The 20,432-nt window shown below is 41.1% G+C and overlaps 1 protein-coding gene across 1 annotated transcript in view; it reads right to left on the reverse strand.

The window, feature by feature from the left end:
* NOX4 (NADPH oxidase 4) overlaps positions 1–20,432 on the reverse strand; it is a 139,679-nt gene that overhangs the window by 93,376 nt on the left and 25,871 nt on the right. The window contains exons 5-8 of the mRNA XM_042460951.1: positions 17,828–17,925; positions 15,050–15,077; positions 11,179–11,251; positions 10,391–10,471 (exon numbers count right to left, since the gene is read on the reverse strand). Of these exons, the coding sequence (XP_042316885.1) occupies positions 10,391–10,471; positions 11,179–11,251; positions 15,050–15,077; positions 17,828–17,925 (280 nt within the window). The remainder of the gene's footprint in view (positions 1–10,390; positions 10,472–11,178; positions 11,252–15,049; positions 15,078–17,827; positions 17,926–20,432) is intronic.

The following is a 20,432-nucleotide window of genomic DNA, read 5'->3' on the forward strand; positions in this document are numbered from 1 at the left end:
ACAAACAAGGGGATCCTAGAACAGATCAAACCAGAAATCTCCCTTGAAGCCAAAATGACAAAACTGAAGCTGTCATACTTCAGACACACCATGACAATGTATTTAACCAGGGCAGTTAAAGCAGTCTCTACCTTGATTATTTCTGCAGTGTGTTTTGGACCTAAGTTACTAGTTCCATTGCTGAACCACTCTTACCATGAACATGCTCCTAATGTTAAGTCAAAATTTCCCTTTCTGTAACTTAACACCATTTCACATAGTCCTACCTTCTAGGTCAGCAAACAAAAAACCCACACCCTCCTCTCTCTGACAGCCCTTTGGATGTTTAAAGAGTGAAATCATATCACTCGTCAAATCTTCTCTTCACCAGGCTTACTCCTGAATCTTCCAATCTTTCCTCATATCTTGGAGAGAAGTTACCAATGGGGTGCAACAGGGTTCTGTCGTGGGCCCAGGGCAATTCAACATCTTTATCAGTGACTTGGATGAAAGAATAGGGAGCATGCTTATCAAATTTGCAGATGACACCAAATTAGGAGGAATACCCCAGAGGACAGAATCCAGAGGACAGAATCACAATGACCCTAATAGACTAGAAAGCTGGGCCAAAGCTAGCAAAATGAATTTCAACACAGAGAAATGTAAAGTACTGCACTTAAGCAAAAAAAAAAGAAAAAAAAAAGAAGCATACATATAGGATGGGAGGCACCTGTGAAATGGATCTAGGAGTCCTAGTAGACCACAAATTGAACGTGAGTCAACAGTGTAATGTGGCAGCTAAATAGGCCAATGCAATCCTAGGCTGCATCAATGGAAGTATAGTGTCTAGATCAAGGGAAGTAATAGTGCAGCTCTATTCTGCCTTGGTCAGGCCTCATCTGGAATACTGTGTCCAGTTCTGGGCACCACAATTCAAAAAGGATGTTGAGAAGCTAGAGCATGTCCAGAGAAGGGTGACCAAAATGGTTAAGGGTCTTAAAACCATGCCCTATGAGACACTTGCGGAGCTAGGTATGTTTAGCCTGGAAAAGAGAAGGATAAGAGGTAATACGATAGCCTTGTTTAAATATTTGAAGGGATGTCATACTGAGGATGAAGCAAGCTTGTTTTCCCTGCTCCAGAGAATAGGACACGGATCTATGGATGCAAGCTACAAAAAAAGAGATTCCACCTCAACATAAGGAAGAACTTCCTAACAGTAAGAGATGTTCACAGTGGAACATACCTCCTTGGAGTGTGGTGGACTCTCCTTTGGAAGTCTTTAAACAGAGGCTGGATGGCCATCTGTTGGGGGTGCTTTGATTGTGAGTTCCTGCATAGCAGGGGGTTGGACTGGATGGCCTTTGTGGTCTCTGTATGCTTCGATGATTCTATATGTTTTGTTCTCTGTACCTCTTATTGTCCTTATTCCCTTATCTGAATCCCTTTGTCTATATACATATATGCTCTATGGGTTACTTTTGTTCCCTTCACTCAGCATCACTTTCTTTTTTCTTTGTCCTTGCCAATAAACCTTTTCATTCAAATGGCTGTGGCAACCTGGAAACTGTTTGGAATCCTGTTGGTCACATTTGCTGTAATGAGCCTTTCTGTCAGTTCTGATTTACAGAGACCCCACTGTAGGATTTTCTTAGCAAGATGCATTGAGAGAGGGTTTGCCATTGCCTTCCTCTTGGGCTGAGAGAATGTGAATTTATTGAAGTCACCCAGTGCATTTCCATGGTTGAGAGTGCATTTGAACCCTGGTCTACCGCTGCTATTCTCTTTGTAACTTACACCTATGTAAGTTCTGCTCCATATATTAGTATATGGTGGCCCCTAGTATCCACTGGTGTTTGAGTCCATTACCCCCTGTGGATACTAAAATCTGTGGATGTACAAGCCCCATTAAATACAATGGCATAGTGAAATGGTGTCTCTTATATAAAATAGCAAAATCAATGTTTGCTTTTTGGAATTTGTATATTTTTAAAATATTTTCAAGCTGTGTATGCTTGAATCCATGGATAAAAAATCTGTAGATATGAAGTACTGACTGTACTTTTTTGGCTATTGTGCAGTAGACATATTCACTTCATCACTGCCTACACAGAGTTCCACAAGTCTAACTATTCAACATGGGCCAGAATCCTACTGTTAACCCCAACTAGAGCAGAGCTATTGAAGCCACTGCATTGACGTACACGTTGATTCATCATTCAGCAACTGATTGTGAGTAACTGCCAGGATTCTAGTCATACAGGTGCTCATACTTCAGTGGTGCATAAATGGCTTAATGGTGCATAACTCTTCAGTGGTACTGCAGAAAATGCCACTGGGCATTCCTCATTGCGCAATGGGACCACACACAAGCAAATTAGCAGATATGCAAGCAGTTTCAAAATATTAGTATTCAGAAGAAGAATTGTGTTGTGCAACCACCATGTAATTATATGTGTGCAGATTTATGCTGCACAAGCCTCTGTTTACAAGCACTCATGATGTCATCACATCAGTCATAGCACTGTGACAGAACTAACTGGTCAAAAACAAGCCAATTAAAAACATCAACATGGGCACATGAAACTAAAGCCAGCAATGCCCTATAACTGTAACGGATATTGAAAGTTACCCAGACAAGAACAGCTTAATACAAACCAAAGAATGCAAGTAACTTCAGTTCTATCCATATGTGCATTCCACCTCTCTTATGCCAAAGTCAACTCATAACAATATCAATAAAAGCCAAACTGGATGTGACAGTAATTGTATAATAAATAAGCAACACAGGGAAGCTCAAATAATCTGTGGTTCACAAACATGAGGGGGTATCTCTTTCTCCCCTTGCCACTGTCCTCATAGGGGAGCATGCGCCCTTGCAGATAGGCACTGCTTTGAGTCACCATCACCCTCAGTCATACTTCAACTATTTTCTCAGGCTGGGAGGTGGCCCTAACTCATCCTCTGATCCAAGAACTGGGTTCCCAGAGTCTTCAGGAGGGGATTCTGCCACTCTCTCCCTTAGGATCCAAAATCTTCAGAGATTATCTGCTCCTCAAGGCATCCTGGCCCTGGATGTTCTGAAACAGGAGCTAGCAAGGCATAGACTTGAAGTCACACATGGTTCACAGATGTTTTGGCACCCCCAATCCTTTCTAACTCAAACTATATTTTTTTCTTGCAAAAAGAAACATGATCTGCATACCCCAGAAACTTCCAGGAGAGCAATTCACCTTTTAAATAGATTGGACAGTGTACTTTTTAACATCAAAAATTAACCATTTTTCAAGAGCAGTAGTGGACTTCCAGCTCATTCTGCCACAGTTCAGCCCACTCATTCCTGCACCCCAACAACTCCACAGGCCAGATTTCTGCCACTGAAGTTGAACATTCATTGACCATTAATTTGTCAGGGATGATGGGAGTTGTAGCTCTTCACCTCTGGCTTGAACTCACCACCTGGTTGTGCACCGCGCTGACCAGTTTTGGCCAGTGGTTATAGCTTAGCAAGAGTTACCGAGAACAGGCTGAAGACCCCGACAAACTCTCCAAGCCTTCTCACTCTTGCTTCCACAGAAGTCTTCACCCTTCTTCAGGATCCAGCTGGTTCTTGTAGCTTCACCCAAGACACCAGACAACTCAGTAGTCTTAAATAAAAGATCTACTTTATTCTACTATATACAGCTCCAAAACTATCCAACACAACAATACTCTACTACCCACTCTACAACCCACACTACAACCCACAAAATACATTGGGATGCATAGTCATTATTATAGTCAATGCATGGTACCACCCACTGTTGTCTGTTTCCACCCAGTAGGCGTGTACATCATTCTCATTGGTTCTCTTGATTCATCCTACCATTAATGGTTTCATCATCTCAGCCTTGACCACTTAACAATTGTCAGGTGTGTCCAATTATCCACTTTACATTTCTTGTCCTTGGCATTCAGGACTTGTTAATTGTATTACCATTTACACCTGTGTGGTTCTCAATTGGCTTCTGCTGAGTCACCCTGACTCTCACATACATGTTTTATTTCATTTACTGTATATCCCATGTTGCTTTTTCCTTAACATAATTGACCCATGAAGTGTCTGCCATTGAAGCTGAAGTTGATGATAGAGAGAAACACCCACTGATCCCAAAAGGGTGGTACCAAGCTTGTCTTGAAATGAAAACAATGGCTATGAGAAATAGATTAGTTCACAAGTTCCTGGATGGTGAAAGAACCCAGCTATAGAGGCTGTCTAGTTGATCTTTGTCTTCCAAACAAATATAGCAGGGTGAGGTCACTCTTTCATTTATCTGCATAGTATGCAGTCAAATAAGTGAATTGCCTACTGCTGATAACAAAAATGCAGCAAAATTAATCAACAGACAAGCAGCTTTGTATTCTTTCTCTGCATGGCTTTCTCTGGCTTTGCCTCCTTGTGATCTAGAGGCATAAGCAAAACTACAACCTGAGTTTGGATTCTTACATCCATTTTGGGTAACACACTGTAAGTTGGACATTGACAAACTGAACAATGTTCAAAGGAAGGCAACCAAGATAGTGATGAGTCTTGGAATCTAAGGGCTATGATGAATGGTTGAAAAAAGCATGTTTACCCTGGAGAAGAGAAGATTAATGGGAGACATAATAGCTGTATTCAAATATTTGCAGAGCTGTCACACAGAAGATGGAACAAACATGTTCTCTATTGCTCCAGGGGGCAGAACTAGACCCAGGGTGAAAACAGCAAAAGAAGAAGGTTTTGGTTACACATTAGGAGGTAAGAGTTGTTCTGCAGAGGCGCATATTGCCTCAAGGGACTGAGGCCTCTTATTCACATGAGGTTTTTTAAAAAAAAAATGCTGCATGGCTACCCATCAGGGATTCTGTATTATATTTCCTGTATTGAGCTGAAGGTTAGACTCCAGGTTTAGTTATTTAAAGTATTGTCTCTCATCCACAGGACACCCAAGGTAATGATATTGTTGTGTGCCATCAAGTAGTTTCAGACTTATGGTGATCTTATCACAGGGGTTTTCTTGGCAAGATTTGTTCAGAGAGGGTTTGCCTTTGACTTCCTCTGAGGATGAGAGTGTGTGACTTGGGGGTTTCAAGGGCTGAGCAAAGATTCAAACCCTAGACTCCAGAGTCATAGTCCAATGCTCAAACCACTACACCATGCTGGCTTCCTGCTCCAAGGTGATGTACAACACAGAAAAAAATAAAAAAATAAAAATACATAAGTAAAAACTTCATTTAAAAAAAACCTAAAAACACTCCTTAAAACCAGACAGTTAAAACTGCAATGAAAACACATGGCCAAAGGCACCATGGAACAGCCCCATCTTAGCTGCCCCACTGGAATCTCAGTGGAGACAGCCTAATTTCCTTTAGCAGGGAGTTCCACAGTCAGAGTGTTTCCACAGAGAAAGTTCTATCACATCTACACAACAAGCTAGCTTCTTGGGGTACTGGGACATGCAACAGGGCTTCCATCAAGATCTCAGATTTCAGGCTATAATCCATCTGAGAGTGATTCATTCTTCCCTTACTTATTTGAAAAGAAACCCTTTTCAGCTGCAAGTATATATCCAGGACATCCTCTCCTGAAGGGGACACATTGCAGTGAAACATTCTATCAATGTCCTGATCTTTTGCCAAGATATATGATCTATTATTCTACTGTTTGACAGTCACAAAGCACTTGACAGCAGCAGTAGCAGTACTACATTAGTCACTTCTATCGCCTGTGTTTTCTTAAGAGACTTTACCTAAAAATGCCAAAAAAAACAGTAGCTTTATTTAGTGCTGGGCTGAAATTACTTCCTCAGTTTCACAGCCTTTCCACATGCCACAAAAACAGAGGAGAAGAAGTCTCCTGACTTGGAGCAGTATAAAAGCTCAGCAAGCATAGCACACCAGCATCATTTCTATTCCTTTGCTGGCTACCATCATTTTGTTCTCACGGAAGCAGAGTGCAAAGGGATTCCAACCATGGAATGTCCTAAAGCAACCTTGATAGAAAGCCATCCAACCACTGTGTAAAACTGCCACCACTTTTGGGGACACTCCAGTCCACTGACAAACAGCTCTTGCTGTCAACATTCTTCATAATGTTTAAACAAAATTTCCCTTTCTTGAAAAAACATTGAATCCACTGGTTCAGATACATCCATCTGTAGCAACAGAAAACAGCCTCACTTCAGCTTTCACCAACAGACATTCAAATATTTTAAGATAACTATCATATTGTTCCTTAACTTTTTTTTCCTCCAGGCTAAATGCACCCAAGTCATTCCACTTTTCCAGTGGTAGTATACTCTGGTTTTGTTGATTTACCAGCCATTTGGCAAGTAAAATTTGCTCTAAACTGAGCAATCAGGAAATTTTTTACAAATGAAAGAAATCTTATTCCTTCAGGAATCATATGCCTTACAAATTAATTACACCAGGCTCTACTGCATTGGACTCGACTGGTGTACATTGACACTCCCTAGCTTGTGTCCCAATGTGCATCAGTGCCATTGCACATTGCGTCTCACAGTGAAACAGTCACTTTGCTTTCCCCCCTAAATAGTAAGGCAACAGCAGACCCTTGCTGAATATGGATGTTGTGAAACTGCTCAGTTCTATTTGCCATGGACGTAAGACCATTTACAAAATCCCCAAGTCAGTTCTGGCCATTGCCATCAAGTACTTTGGAAGCTTTTGCACAAAAGCCTTTTAACAAACTACAAATAAAATTCCCATGGACCGGTTGAAAACCTCAGCTGGACATAGACTGGATCATGCGTAAGTCAAATGAAAAAACCTCAAGACCTTCCAAAATACAGCTTGTCTCATGACCTGGATGCTCATTGACTCATGCATTACTCAACCTGAATTGAATGAACTATCATTATTGGGGTAAAATATTGTTATGAACTTGCCTTCTGTTCAGAGTTTACAACAGATTCATTAATTGCTCCCTGTCCACTACCTGATATCCAAGCATCCATTCTCCTCTAGCATTTCTGGATTAGATCAAAGCCAACACAGATGAATTCTTAGGCAGTGTTTTCCCCATCTGGCTCTTGTTGCAGCAGTGACTCAGCCTTTAAGTTATATAGGCTGTTTCCCCAGGCAGAGCAAACTGGCAAAACTCCACTGAAGCAAACAGCACAAGGGTGATTAGGACCAGCTGAGGACATGGCCCCATAAGTCCCCATAATAAGCCTAGCTTGTACTTTGTCACCAGTTGAGCACATGTAGTTGGGACTCTGCCAGGTTGGCCATTGCTGGCTAACTTTGGAAGAAATCAACTCATACCTGGTGTGTGTATGTGCCTTCAAGTTGCCTGTTCACTCATGACAATTTCACAGTTTTCTTAAGCAAGGAATACTAAGAAGTGGCTTGCCATTACCTTCCCCTGAAATATAGCCTCTAGCACCTGGTATTCATTGGTGATTCAGCCCTGAAATACTAAACAGGTCTCACCAAACATTCATAAGTCACCTATTCTGTTTTGATTGTTCAGAATCTGAAATGATAAATCTATGCAAATCTCATCTTTTTGCAAGCAGCTAAGAAAAGAACTGGGGGAAGTTTGAGAGTGAAGACACATTTTTTTAAACTCAAAATCAGGAGTGGGCAGAATGCGACCCAGAAGGTGGCCCCCCAAAAAAAAAAAAATTGGGAAAGGTTCACAAAAAATGCTTTGCTCTCAGAATGGCAAATAATGACCTGATAATTATGGTACCATTATATTTTCTATAAGCCATTTGGGCACACTTTTAGGCATGGAGGAGAGGACTGAACCCTTTTTTTGTCTAAACAGGCTTTTTTTTTAACCCAACAAGTTAGGGAAAAGAAGCGGGCTGTGCAACGACTAGAGCGCAACTGGCGAAGACACCAGCACTTAGCCGACAAGGCACTCCTAGAGTCCCTTTTGAAGGCCTACAGAGTGGCAATAAGTGCGGCAAAACATTCATTTTATGCTGCATGTATTGCGTCCGCAGAGTCGCGTCCGGCAGAGCTGTTCAGGGTAGTGAGGGAGCTTACCCAGCTGTCTCCCTCCTCGAACCCTATTTTGGAACCATCAAAAGCCTGCTGTGACGAGTTTAACAACTTCGCGGATAAAATCTCTTGGCTAAGGGCTGATCTCGTCGCCAGTATTTTGTCAGAACCTAGAAGAGAGGCGTCCAGAGCATCCGTGGACTCCATTAAACTGGATCATTTTGAATCTGTAGTACCAAGGAAGTGGACAAGATTCTTCGAAGTGTTAGGAAGACAACATGCTCCCTCGATCCCTGCCCCTCATGCCTGGCAGCTCAGGGGGGGACGGCGGTAACAGCGATGTTACGCCGTATAATTAATTCATCTTTCGGGGAAGGGCGCTTTCCATCTAGCCTAAAATCTGCAGTAGTAAAACCACTGCTAAAAAAGCCCTCCCTAGACCCCCTAATTTGGAATAATTATTGGCCAGTTTCGCTGCTGCATTTTTTGGGGAAGGTGATTGAGAGAGCAGTTGCTTTCCAGCTTCAAGGGATCTTGGATGAAACAGATTTTCTAGACCCATTTCAAACCGGCTTCCAGGTGGGCTATGGAGTTGAGACTGCCATGGTTGCCTTAGTCAATGAACTCCGTCTGGGCATGGACAGGGGAAGCGTGTCCCTCTTAGTGCTTTTGGACATCTTAGCGGCTTTCGATACCATCAACCATGGTATCCTTCTGGAACACCTGAGGGAGTTAGATATCGGGGGCACTGCGCTCCAGTGGTTCCGTTCCTACCTCTCGGGTAGATTCCAGATGGTGCAGCTGGGGGACATTTGCTCCGATAAGAGGGCACTTATATCTGGTGTCCCTCAAGGAGCTATTCTGTCCCCCATGCTATTTAACATTTACATGAAACCACTGGGAGAGATCATCCGGAGACACGGGGCGCGGTGTTATCAGTATGCTGATGACACCCAAATATGCTTCTCTGTGTCTCCGACTGATGCAGTAACTAGGGATGGCATCTCTCCTCTAAATGCCTGCTTGGAGTCGGTAATGGGCTGGATGAGGGAAAAAAGATTCAGTCTGAATCCAGAGAAAACGGAAGTACTTGTGATAGGTTCCCCTGGCCCGGGAAAGGAAATTTGTGCACCTGTTCTGAATGGGGTCACACTCCCCCTGAAGGACTCAGTTCGCAATCTGGGAGTGCTTTTGGGCTCGTCGCTGCACCTGACTTCTCAGGTGGATGCGACGGTCAGAAGCTCCTGTTATCAGCTTCGGCTGATACGCCAGCTATGACCCTACCTAGGCCAGAGGGACCTTGAAACGGTGGTACATGCTCTGGTAACCTCTCGATTGGATTTCTGTAATGCTCTCTACATGGGGCAGCCCTTGTACCAAACCCGGAAGCTTCAATTAGTACAGAATATGGCAGCAAGGCTGGTCACTGGATGTTCCAGGGCTAACCATATAATACCTATTTTGCAAGATCTACACTGGCTTCCCATTCGCTTCCGAGCACAATACAAGGTGTTGGTTATTACCTATAAAGCCCTAAATGGCTTGGGCCCAGGGTACTTGGAGGACCGCCTCTCCCCGTACAATCCGCCCCGCACTCTCAGGTCGGTCAGGAAGCATTTGTTGAGGGTCTCGAAGACAAGATATACATCGACCTCACAAAGGGCATTCTCCATCTCAGCCCCGCAAATTTGGAATACCCTCCCCGACGAGCTCCGTTCTGTCACCTCCCTAGAACTTTTTAGAAAAAAACTCAAGACTTTTCTTTTTCAACAAGCTTTCCCCCATGTATCCTGATATTGTTTTCCCTCGATATGCACATTGTTTTATCCAGCTAATTTGTATTGGGTTTTAATAGTTGTATGGTTTTAATAGTTTTTAATTGTAATTTTAGTAGTTTTATCATTTGATTATGATTGTAACATGTTATGTTTTATTTTGAATTGATTTGTTGTGTTCTGTTGTACACCGCTTTGATCTATTTTGGAAAAGTGGTCTATAAATAAACTGTATTATTATTAACGTCTTGAACATTTTGGATTCTTCCAATTTGGGGAGATGAGGCAAAAACAGGATCTGCAGTCCTGCATTAAGGAGCCAATGTGGGCCTCCTAACCCCTGGCAATTGCCAATCCTTTCCTCCCTAAATCCAAGCATAACTGACAAGTTAAAATCAACACTGTATCCTGTGACCCTGAAATCAACATGAGCACACCTATCAAATCTATAGCAATTCAAATGGACCTTGCAGTGATTTCACTCATTTGAAACCTCCAAGATCCACACTGCTCAATTGCATTATCATTTTGTCTGCCTTTCTTTGCCCTGCAATCTTACCCATCACATCAATTGCCATTCTTTACTTTTTAACTGGACATGTTTTGAAGGCTTTGGTTAATCAACAGAGGCTTTGACTTACCCAGAAACATGCAACATCAGCAACAAGTAGAAGACAAAGAAGAGGTTGTGGGTATACCAGAAGATGTCATAATTTGAAACCCTGGAAATAATAAAGTAAGAACTAATAAATACCAGACAATCAAAGGGTTTTCTGCTGTTGTAAGTGACCGCTGCTGAGTGGCCCATATTTTGAGTAGGTGCTCAAACTAAATCTGGATTCAATTTAGGTTTTTTTTTTTTTTTTTAAAAAAAGAGTATCCTCCATGCAAACACACATTTTGTTTATTCTCACAGCATGTTGTGCATTGTGGTTTGCCAAGGATTGAAGCAAGAGAAGGCAAAGATGAGGAAATGAAAAACAAAGAGAGACAAGGACACTAGTAACTGGAGAATTCTGGGAGTTACAGCCTAAAGTAAGTATTTCATGGTCTGGACAAGTAATCAGGAGGATATGCTTCCTCCCACTCTGCATTCATAAGATATATGATGCTAAAGATCAATGCAAAAGCCTGAATATTTAGCACAAGTTTCATTCCTCTGACCTTTCACCTTCCATAAACAAGGAGAAAGATAATGAGAATTACACCCCTATAGCAGATTTCTCTCATCTTGCCACTGTCCAAATACTGTATGTGGCATGACAACTTCTAACATCCCCAGCCAGCATATTCCACATCTACTCCTCTTATCATCAGATAGCACAGCCAATGGCCGGACATGCTCCAGTTACTGTTACATTTTTGAAATGTCAGAACCAATGATTCTGTCAGACACTGTGCTTGGCATTTTAGCCAGGTTAAATCTTACCTAATGGCATATGTAGAAGCTGTAGACATCAGGAATAATACTAGCACCATAAGGACTCCAGTTAATCCAGGAACTGGAATGGAAAAGAGAAGGTACTAATTGGGTAAACTGAGTGACAGAAAAAGTATATCTTCCTGGCACTACAGGGCCAAAAAACACAATGGGCGGAACCCAGACTTAGGCTGAATATGCACTATAGAAATAATGCAGTTTGACACCACTTTAATTGCCATGGCTCCATCCTATGTAATCCTGGGATTTGTAGTTTGAGGCACCAGAGCTCTCTGATAAAGAAGGCTAAACAACTCACAAAACTACAAATCCCAGAATTCCATATCATTGAGCATGGCAGCTAAAATGGTGTCAAACTGCATTATTTCTGCAGTTCAGATTCTGCCTTGGTCACAGACTGACTGAAACCATTGATCAAGACTAAATTAAATGTACATACCAGTTGGGAGAATTTGGGCAATTATAATCAGAAAGGCTAAACTTTTCATAGATTCAACCCTATTAGGACAAACTAGACAGTGCTGACTTGTTTTTATAGTCCATCTGATTTAAAGACAATAAGCCTAATGGCACTGATTTAAAAGGAATGAATGGCAGTGCACTAACTGATTTTCAGCTCTCCTAAAGAGCCACTGTGTCCCAATGTGACCACCATTTTAAAACACAAATGACTCTCCCAGTCACCATTTGTATTTCTCTGCTGGGATACACTTTGGGTTGGGGACTGCTCTAAAACAGCGTTTTTATTTAGAATATACTTTGGGTGTTTTAATAAGTGAAATGTTGGTGTGGTGAGTGCTGAGTTGTATGGAGGTTCTAAGTGCCACCTTTCTCCAAGAGCCACATGCAACTCAAAGGGCTATTGCAGCTGTTCCTATGAAGGTACAGAAAAAGGCCTCCATGCATACAGATGTACACAAGGAAACCTAATTCACACTGTTGTTGCTGTTGACCTAATGCACATAAACTAAATGTTTGAATGCAGACAAGGGGATGAATCTGAAAGACAGTGGCTTAGTAAGTGCTACTAAGTGGCAGTGTTAGGGGAAAGCTCCAGTATCAATGGGGGTAGCGAATATGCTCTGGTTTTAGTAAATTATCACATGAAGCTAAAAAGTGGAATTAAAGCAGGACAGTCGTATCTATGGCCAAACCATATCAGGTGACATCGTAGCTGAGCTTTAGCTGGTCTGTACTCCACCTGTGACTGTCTCTTACCTCATCTGTCAATAGTTGCCAATATTGCTGCTGTGGCATTAGCTCTGTGTGTGATAAGCTTCCAGCAGCAGTCCCAGCTTTGACCAGTCCCATGATCTAGGTCTCCTCTTCTCCCCATCTTTCCCATCCTGCTATCCTCAATCAGACTGATTTTTTTTTACTTTCATTTTTTCTCCCCCCTCCCAGCTAAATCCCCTTGTCATAATACCTGAATTGTTTAAAAAAATGAAAATGAAAAAAAAAAAAAAAACAAAGGCATGCTTGGTGGAGCAAGAGGGCAAGGAAATAGGTAAATTTGTAGCCAAGACAAGATGGTACTAGGAGTTGCCAACTTAGAATCACATATTCAGTTCTTATATTAATGCCATATCTTAATGTATGTGGAGCTGAGAATGCTGAGCATCTTCTTCACTATTTCTTTTATTTCCCACTGTACATTTCCCCCAGAGAGAGGTTTTTGTCTTACTATTTGACAGCTTTGGTGGATAGCTTGACAGAGAAGGGAGGGAAGAATTTTGACAGAAGGATGTTGACAATGCAATTTCTCATAGTGTAGCCAACTTTGCCCTTGTGGCAAATAAGATTCGCGAGAGCTTTGTGAAAACTCACTGGTCAGACTACAAATTCTATTTTATTGTATCTTCCTGTACTATTTGTACTACAATTTTCAACTGTTCCAAAGTCCCCTGGATGACTGGTGTTTTATCTGCTAATATTATCTATGCTATGCAGTAGCTTTTGGTCACAAGCAATCAATTGGTATTACTATTCTCATCTCTTAATGCAGTGAATCACTGCAACCTTTTGCTTAAAATTACTGCCTTGGGAATTTCCAAAAGAAAACAGGAACTGGAGAGGTGGGGAAGTTTTCTTAAAAACAGGATTGAAATTCCAGGACCAGAGGAAAATGAAATGGAAGTACATCAAATGCAGTTTAATGATGGAGCCATTTATTCTGAAATGCCATAGGCATCAGAATTGACCTGCATAACACAACAGAATAGCCCCCAAATTGCTGCCTAGACACTAGAAGGAAAGATCTGAAATCTGTTTCCAAAGGCAACAAAAGGAAGACTTTGAAAAATGAGTGACATTTAGCTATCAAAGTTGGTGGCCTGAGAAATGTGGCAGAAAACATATCACAAAGACAGAGGAACCAAAGCAATAATGCATGATGCGTGAATATTCTACATCTGGATGAACTCAATTGAATTCATTACATTCAGATCTAAAGCTTTCAACTTTTTCTCAGACCAAACCAAAGAAATATCAATGGTGCAGATTTGTAGCACTGAGATAACAAGACAGAACGAAAAGTGCAGCCTGTGGGCTGCATGCAGGCCCCTCCACAGTTGTTTTTGTGGCCCCAGGGACCCCCATGGATAAAAAAATTAAAATATTTTGGGCTCCCAAATGACCTGTAGTGAGTGTGTGAGGCATTTCCATAATGTCTGGAAACCCCAAACAATGTTTCATTTTATGTTACAAAATGTTCGCTAGAAGCAAAATGCCTGCTTGTCCCAAAACACAAGAAGAATGCTCCCATGTCCCTTAGAGGACTTGGGGGGGGGGGCAATTTCTTTTTGCAGCAGCAGATGCATTGGGGAGTGCAGCCCTCCACAGTTGCCCGTTCCTGTCTTAAAAGGATATTATCACAGCTACTACAGTTATTTCACTCCACACAATCTCACATTTGAGATCAAGTGTCATGGCACATCCTATGGACTTTTAAGATCTGTAGTTTGGTGGAGAAATAGTTTTCTGGCAAAGAATTTTATATACCACACAAAATTACAAATCCCAGGGTTCTATAGGATGAAACAATGGCAATTAAAATTATCTGAAATGCTGTAATTCTGTGGTGTGGGGAATAGCATGATGTTGGCAACAGGGTACAATTAGGCCTCAGGTAGGAATGAATGGGATTCTGTTGTAGCAAACTCTACTGTAGCTGCTGGTACCAGGCAAGGTAAACACCAGCTGTCTTCCGATTACCTTACTTAGCAAACATGACCAGCAAAACAGAGAAAAGGCGAGAGCAGATAAGACTAGCTTCTGCCCTTCCTGCCCAGCATGGTAAAAAAAAAAAAAATAAAAGCACAAGTATGGCCACCAAAATGAAAAACTAAGACAAGTGGAGGCTAGTAAAAGAAAAAGTCATCCCTGGATGCACTTTGAAAGAAGTCCTGAAGTGATTCCTAGAGTTTTCCAAATGTTTTTGTTTACTTTCACAAGGTTTAAATGGCGGCTGATTCTACATGAGTATATTATTAGCTTTGGATAAATATTATTAAAATATGTTGAACTACTTTTTTTTTTTTTTGGTGGTGTAGGAACCTATGCCTATGCTTTCCACACTATTTCTCCCTCTGGTACCAAATTTTCTGTTAAAGAAGTAATTCCCAACACACCGATGTTGTTAACTGCAATATAGCTGTATTTCTTTTTTAAAAGAAAAGACACAAGAAGACATTGCTACCCATTTCAGTGGGAAATCACATTCTTTGTTCCAAGGAAGACATATGTTTCTGGCTCTGAAACAGAAGTATTAATAATAGTCCATTTCCATCCCCTCCCCTGCAAGTGTAGCCTAGAAACTTTGCTGATTCAGCACAATCCTCAGAAGCTTTTGCTGACTTACTTGTAGTGAAAAGGAGTTTCCTGGGATCCTAGAAAACAGACACAGACAGCATGAATGATTTAGCAAGCTTAGCTGGAGATAACTTCATCAGTATTCTTAGCCAGAATGGAGCTGCTGTAAATTAAGTGTTGACCTTCATCTTATATGGTCGGCTTCAACTCATGTGTCATGTCCTTGCCCTTTTGGAATATTGGCTAGGAGCTGTGAGCAAAGGACAAGAGCATCCCCAGAGCAGCAAAGGGAAAGGGGGTTAGTTAAAGGTAAGAGAAGCCAAGAAAAACAGCTAAAGAAACTTCTCAGTTATTTACTCGGGATTAACTCCTCATTCTTAAACCATCACAAGGACTACTGCTTAATTAGAAATCTATGCATTTTTTCAGTAATTATTTATAAGAAGACTTCAGGGATGGACAAATCTATTTCCAGCCTATGCCAGTTTCACAAGTTTTCGCATACAATCCTATATTATTTCTACATTATTAGGCCTGGATTGTATTGTTAATTCCAACTAGTGCAGACACATTGAATCAGTTGGGTTTACCTATGTGTAGGCACAACATTCAACAGATTATTTAATATGACCAGTCCCATTGGGTCAAGCCAATAACATCCAAGCCTTATTATTTTACCAGAAGAATATTTTTGCAGGATATTTTTATGTGAATAATTTCACAGTCTGTACCAGGAGAGGAGCTGGGCAACCCTCCAGATGATGCTGGACTGCAACTCCTAGCAGCCCCAACCAACATAGTAAATGGTGACAAATGCTAGGTGCTGGGAGTTGCAGAACAGCAACATCTGGAGAGTTACATAATTTCCATGCCTGGTATATATTGAGTAAAATGTTGGTACAACTTTCAGAGAAGTGTATGATCCAATGGGTAATTACATTGTGATTCATTCACTGGCCTCAGAAGGTCAATTTGTATTGCAATTTGCAAAGATCAAATAACTGAAACATCCCTAGACATCCTGGGGATGCAAGCAATACTTACACTTTCCCCCTCCTTGATGAAAGGAGTGTCTGAATATACAGTCATTCTACCCAATAAATGCTGAACTGTTGCAATATTTTTCACTTTTCAGGATTTTTCCATCAAAACTTCATTCGTGCAAAGAAGAGGGGTTACAAAACTTGTGTTTTTGCAAAGAAAGCAGTACATTTTGGACAGAACATACTGGTTTTGTGCCACTTTTTGCACAAAATCAAGATTTTAGTGCAGGAAAAAAGCCACAAGTTTTTGAACTGCTCTCAAACTGACATACAAACTATGTCCCAAAAGAAAAATTGCCCACCCAAATATGTCAAAACTCTTGTTAATTTCACCAAGTAGGGGGGAAATGTAATTCTTGCATGCAATAATGCAATAAGGAAAGATTTAAATCCCAAGTGAAGATGCACCAGCACTGAATACTAACAAACAACTCAAAGCTGCTGCCTTCTTCTTGGACTGGATGGCCCTTGGAGTCTCTTCCAATTCTATGATTCTATTTGGAACGGGAGTTCCTGAATCTGAAAACAGCTACCAAGAAGACTCTCTTCTGTGTTTTGTCCAGATGTACCCTTGAGAGTCATCAGACAGAAACAAGGGCCTCCACATACTACCTCAAAACATGAGCAGCTTCACATGGGAAAATATCATCCTTCAAATAACCTGGACCTGAACTGCATACATCGAACCCAGTACTTTTGCCTGGAAATGGAGCAACAGTCACTGGAGCTGTTGGAGCAAGGAAGTTGTGTGCTCCCTGCCGCTACCCCTAATTAGCAATCAGGCTGCAGCTCTCTGGACTAGCTGAATTTTTCCAACACTCTTCAAAGGCAAACCCAAAAAGAAATGCATTACAGTAATCTGAACAGGATATAACTAAGAAATCTGTAACTGTGGACAGAACTGATGTCCAAAGGAACACATGCAGCTAGTGCACAAGTCTTAACTGTGCAAATGCACTTCTGGCTACTGATAAAACTTGAACTCCCAAGCTTAAGGTTGAATTCAGAAGTACAGTGTGCCTGCATTTTACGCAGGCACGCCATATGCGGCTTTCAGCATTCGCTGAAAGCCATGCCAGAAGAGCCCGTCACACGCCCGGGAAAAACTAATGGGGCACGCTCCCATGCCATTGCATGCCATGCGCACAAGCCCCATTACATCCTATGGGGCTTCAGCATACTGTACTTTGATTTCCCCTTACACAGAGGGATCCGGATGCATCCCTGCATAAAGGGAGGGCCCACTATATATCTAAACTGCAGAACTACATCTACAGGAAGAATACAACCCCATCCAGCAGAGGCTGAATACCTATTTCTTGACCTACTTTTGACTGACAGGAGCACCTCTACCTTTTCTGGATTATGTTTCAATTTGTTTGTCCTCATCTAATCCATTACTGATGACAGGGACTGGTTTAGGACCAAAACAGGATATTACCATTTTTTTAAAGAACACCAATTAAACAATTATATTAAAAACATCAATTTAAAACAGTTTTTAAAAATTATCAAGGCATTGTAAGAAAGATAAAAATACAACACCTCCCAATTAAAAGACCTTCTGCCACAGACAGTTAGCACTCGAAGGCCTTGATAAACAAAATGTTCTTTTCCTGCTGGCAAACTGGAGCCGGAAAAGCATACATGGTTACTCTTCGGTGCCCTATTCAAGACTCTTTTATTTTGATCCCTCAGTGTCTAGGCCAGTAAGTGCTTGATAGCATTGCTGGTAAAAGTCACCCAAGGACAAACAGAAAGAATAGGAAGTTCTGCCCACTCACCTCACCATGGTAATTGGCTACATTGAGTGCGAGAAACCGTTCACTGTAGTTCACAGAGAAATTCAGCACATTCACTAAGTGAGCACCAACATGAATCACTAAAACAGAGGAAAGAAAGTGATCTGTCTAAAGGCACTACAAATTCATCCCTAAAGCCCACATCTCAATATTAACTTATTTAACATAAGTAACACCTGTAACAAAAATGTGGCAACCGAAGTATTACTGCTCAGGACTCTAGCCACTTCATTCCATTCTCAATTCCCCTCAACACTGTACATCTCAGTTCATGGTCAGTTCCTACTGAGCTGCTAATATTTTATTTTATTTTGGTACTTTGGAGAAATAAACCAGGAACTGATGGCATGCCAATAGAGCAGTTTCAATTTATAAAGACAGGATCCAAATTTTAACAAAAATCTAACAACAAATTTTAACAGAAATCTAACATCAACAAGTATGGAAACCACAGACTAGAACTGTTCAAGATAAATTTCAATTCTCAAGAAAAGAGATACCAGAGACTGAAATAACCACTGGACATTGCTTTAATCTTCCATGCAAGTGATGTGGGACTCAAGACTAAAAGTATGCCAAGGGATCTTGTAGCACCTTTGAATCTAACTGTGGTCCAAAACACACTGCAGATATAATCCAGTTTGAGACAGCTTTAACTGCCCTGGCTCAGTGCAGGGGAATCCTGGAAAATGTAGTTTGTTGTGGCACCAGACCTCTCTGAGAAAGCTAAATATCTCACAAAACTACAGTTCCCAGATTCCCCTAACATTGAGCTAGGACAGTTAAAGCCATCTCAAACTGGATTATTTCTGCAGTGTGTTTTAGACCTGTGTGAAAGAAATTGTAGCACAAGTTTTCATAGCTTTGGTCTACTTCCTCATATGCATCTACAGAAGTCTATAAAAGCTTATGCTATAACTTCTTTCACATAGCTAGTCTCAAAAGTGCTATAAATCACTTTGCATACTGATATTCCACACTAACATAGCTATGTCTCTGAATTCTACCATAAAACTATTACCACAGATGGAGAATGAAGTACTAGGTGCCCAAAAAGGATTCCGAAAAGGGAAAGGCACTAGACATCACACTGTTGCCTATTGGTGCCCACTGAAGAATTTCAGAAGAAAATCAGACTAGGTTTTACAGATTATAGCAAAGTCTTTGATTGTGTAGATAATGAAAAACTATGGGTCATTCTCAACAAATAAACTAAAATGGAGGGAATGGCACACCATTTGATTGACTTGGTGCATTATCTATGCTCTGTACAAGACGTCACTGTCAGGGCACCCTATAAAAAAAAGAAAATTGTTTCTAGTTGGCATGGAAGTCAGATAAAGATGCATCATATCACCCTATCTGTTTAATTTATATGAAGAACATACCATACAGAAAGAGGTGTGAAAATCTGAGGAAGAAACAACAATTTAAAATATACAGATACCATATTAAATGCAGAAAACAGCAAAGGATGGGAACTACTACTGAGGAAAGTATAAATACAGGGTTACAGATTAATGTTATAAAAACGAAAACTATAACTGAAGATTTAAATAACTTTAATAGGTGATGAATGATTTGACATTGTTAAAGATTTTCTATACTTTGGCTCAACTAGCACTCAAAATGCAGACCATAGTCAAGAAATCTTAAGAAGGCTAATACTTCAAAGGGCAGCTGTGAAAATACTAGTTACAGGAGCCCTGGTGACAAAGTGGTTAAATGCTGGTACTGCAGCCACTCACTCACAGCCACAAGGTTGGGAGTTCAATTCCAGCCAGGTGCTCCAGGTCGACTCAGCCTGGCATCCTTCCAAGGTTGCTAAAATGAGTACCCAACTTGTTGGAGGCAGTTAGCATACACTTTGTATTTAGGGAGTGTTTAAGTGCACTGATATGTGGTATACAAATGTACTTTCTATTGCTACTTGCTAGTTAAAATTCTCAAATATGAAGATACATAACTTAATCATCCATGCCATAGTATTTCAGCTTTCTATGAATAGATGTGAATGCTGGACATCTATTCCAGCTCAAAGGGATGGGGGAAACGCTTTTGAAATGTGACACCGGAGGAGAGTTCTATCAATAGCATGGACTGCCAAAGGGACAAAGAAATGGGTTTCAGGGGAAATCAAGTCTGATCTCTCCCTAGAATCCATAATGACTACAGTATACAGAAGTTGCTGCACTTTGGACACATCATGAGATAGAAACATAGATTTGGAAGAAACCACAAGTGCCATCCAGTCCAACCTTCTGCCATGCAGGAAGATTGGATTAATGCACTCCTAACATACAGCCTCTGTTTAAAAACCTTAAAGAAGGAGAGCCCGTCACACTCAGAGGCAGGGCATTCCAGTGTTAAAGAGCTCTTGCCATCAGGAAGTTCATCCTAATGTTTAGGTGGAATCTCCTGACATGACTCCTTGAAAAAGAGGATACAGTGGAAGGCAAGAGAAAAAGAAGAAAACCACATTACATGTGGGTAGATTCAATCAAGGAAGCCACAGCTCTGAATCTGCAAGACCTGAACAAGGTTATTAGTAACAGTGTCTTTTAGAGGTCTCTCATTCGTAGGGTCA

Source organism: Sceloporus undulatus, chromosome 3, assembly GCF_019175285.1.
Source record: "Sceloporus undulatus isolate JIND9_A2432 ecotype Alabama chromosome 3, SceUnd_v1.1, whole genome shotgun sequence".
Taxonomy (NCBI): Eukaryota; Metazoa; Chordata; class Lepidosauria; order Squamata; family Phrynosomatidae; genus Sceloporus; species Sceloporus undulatus.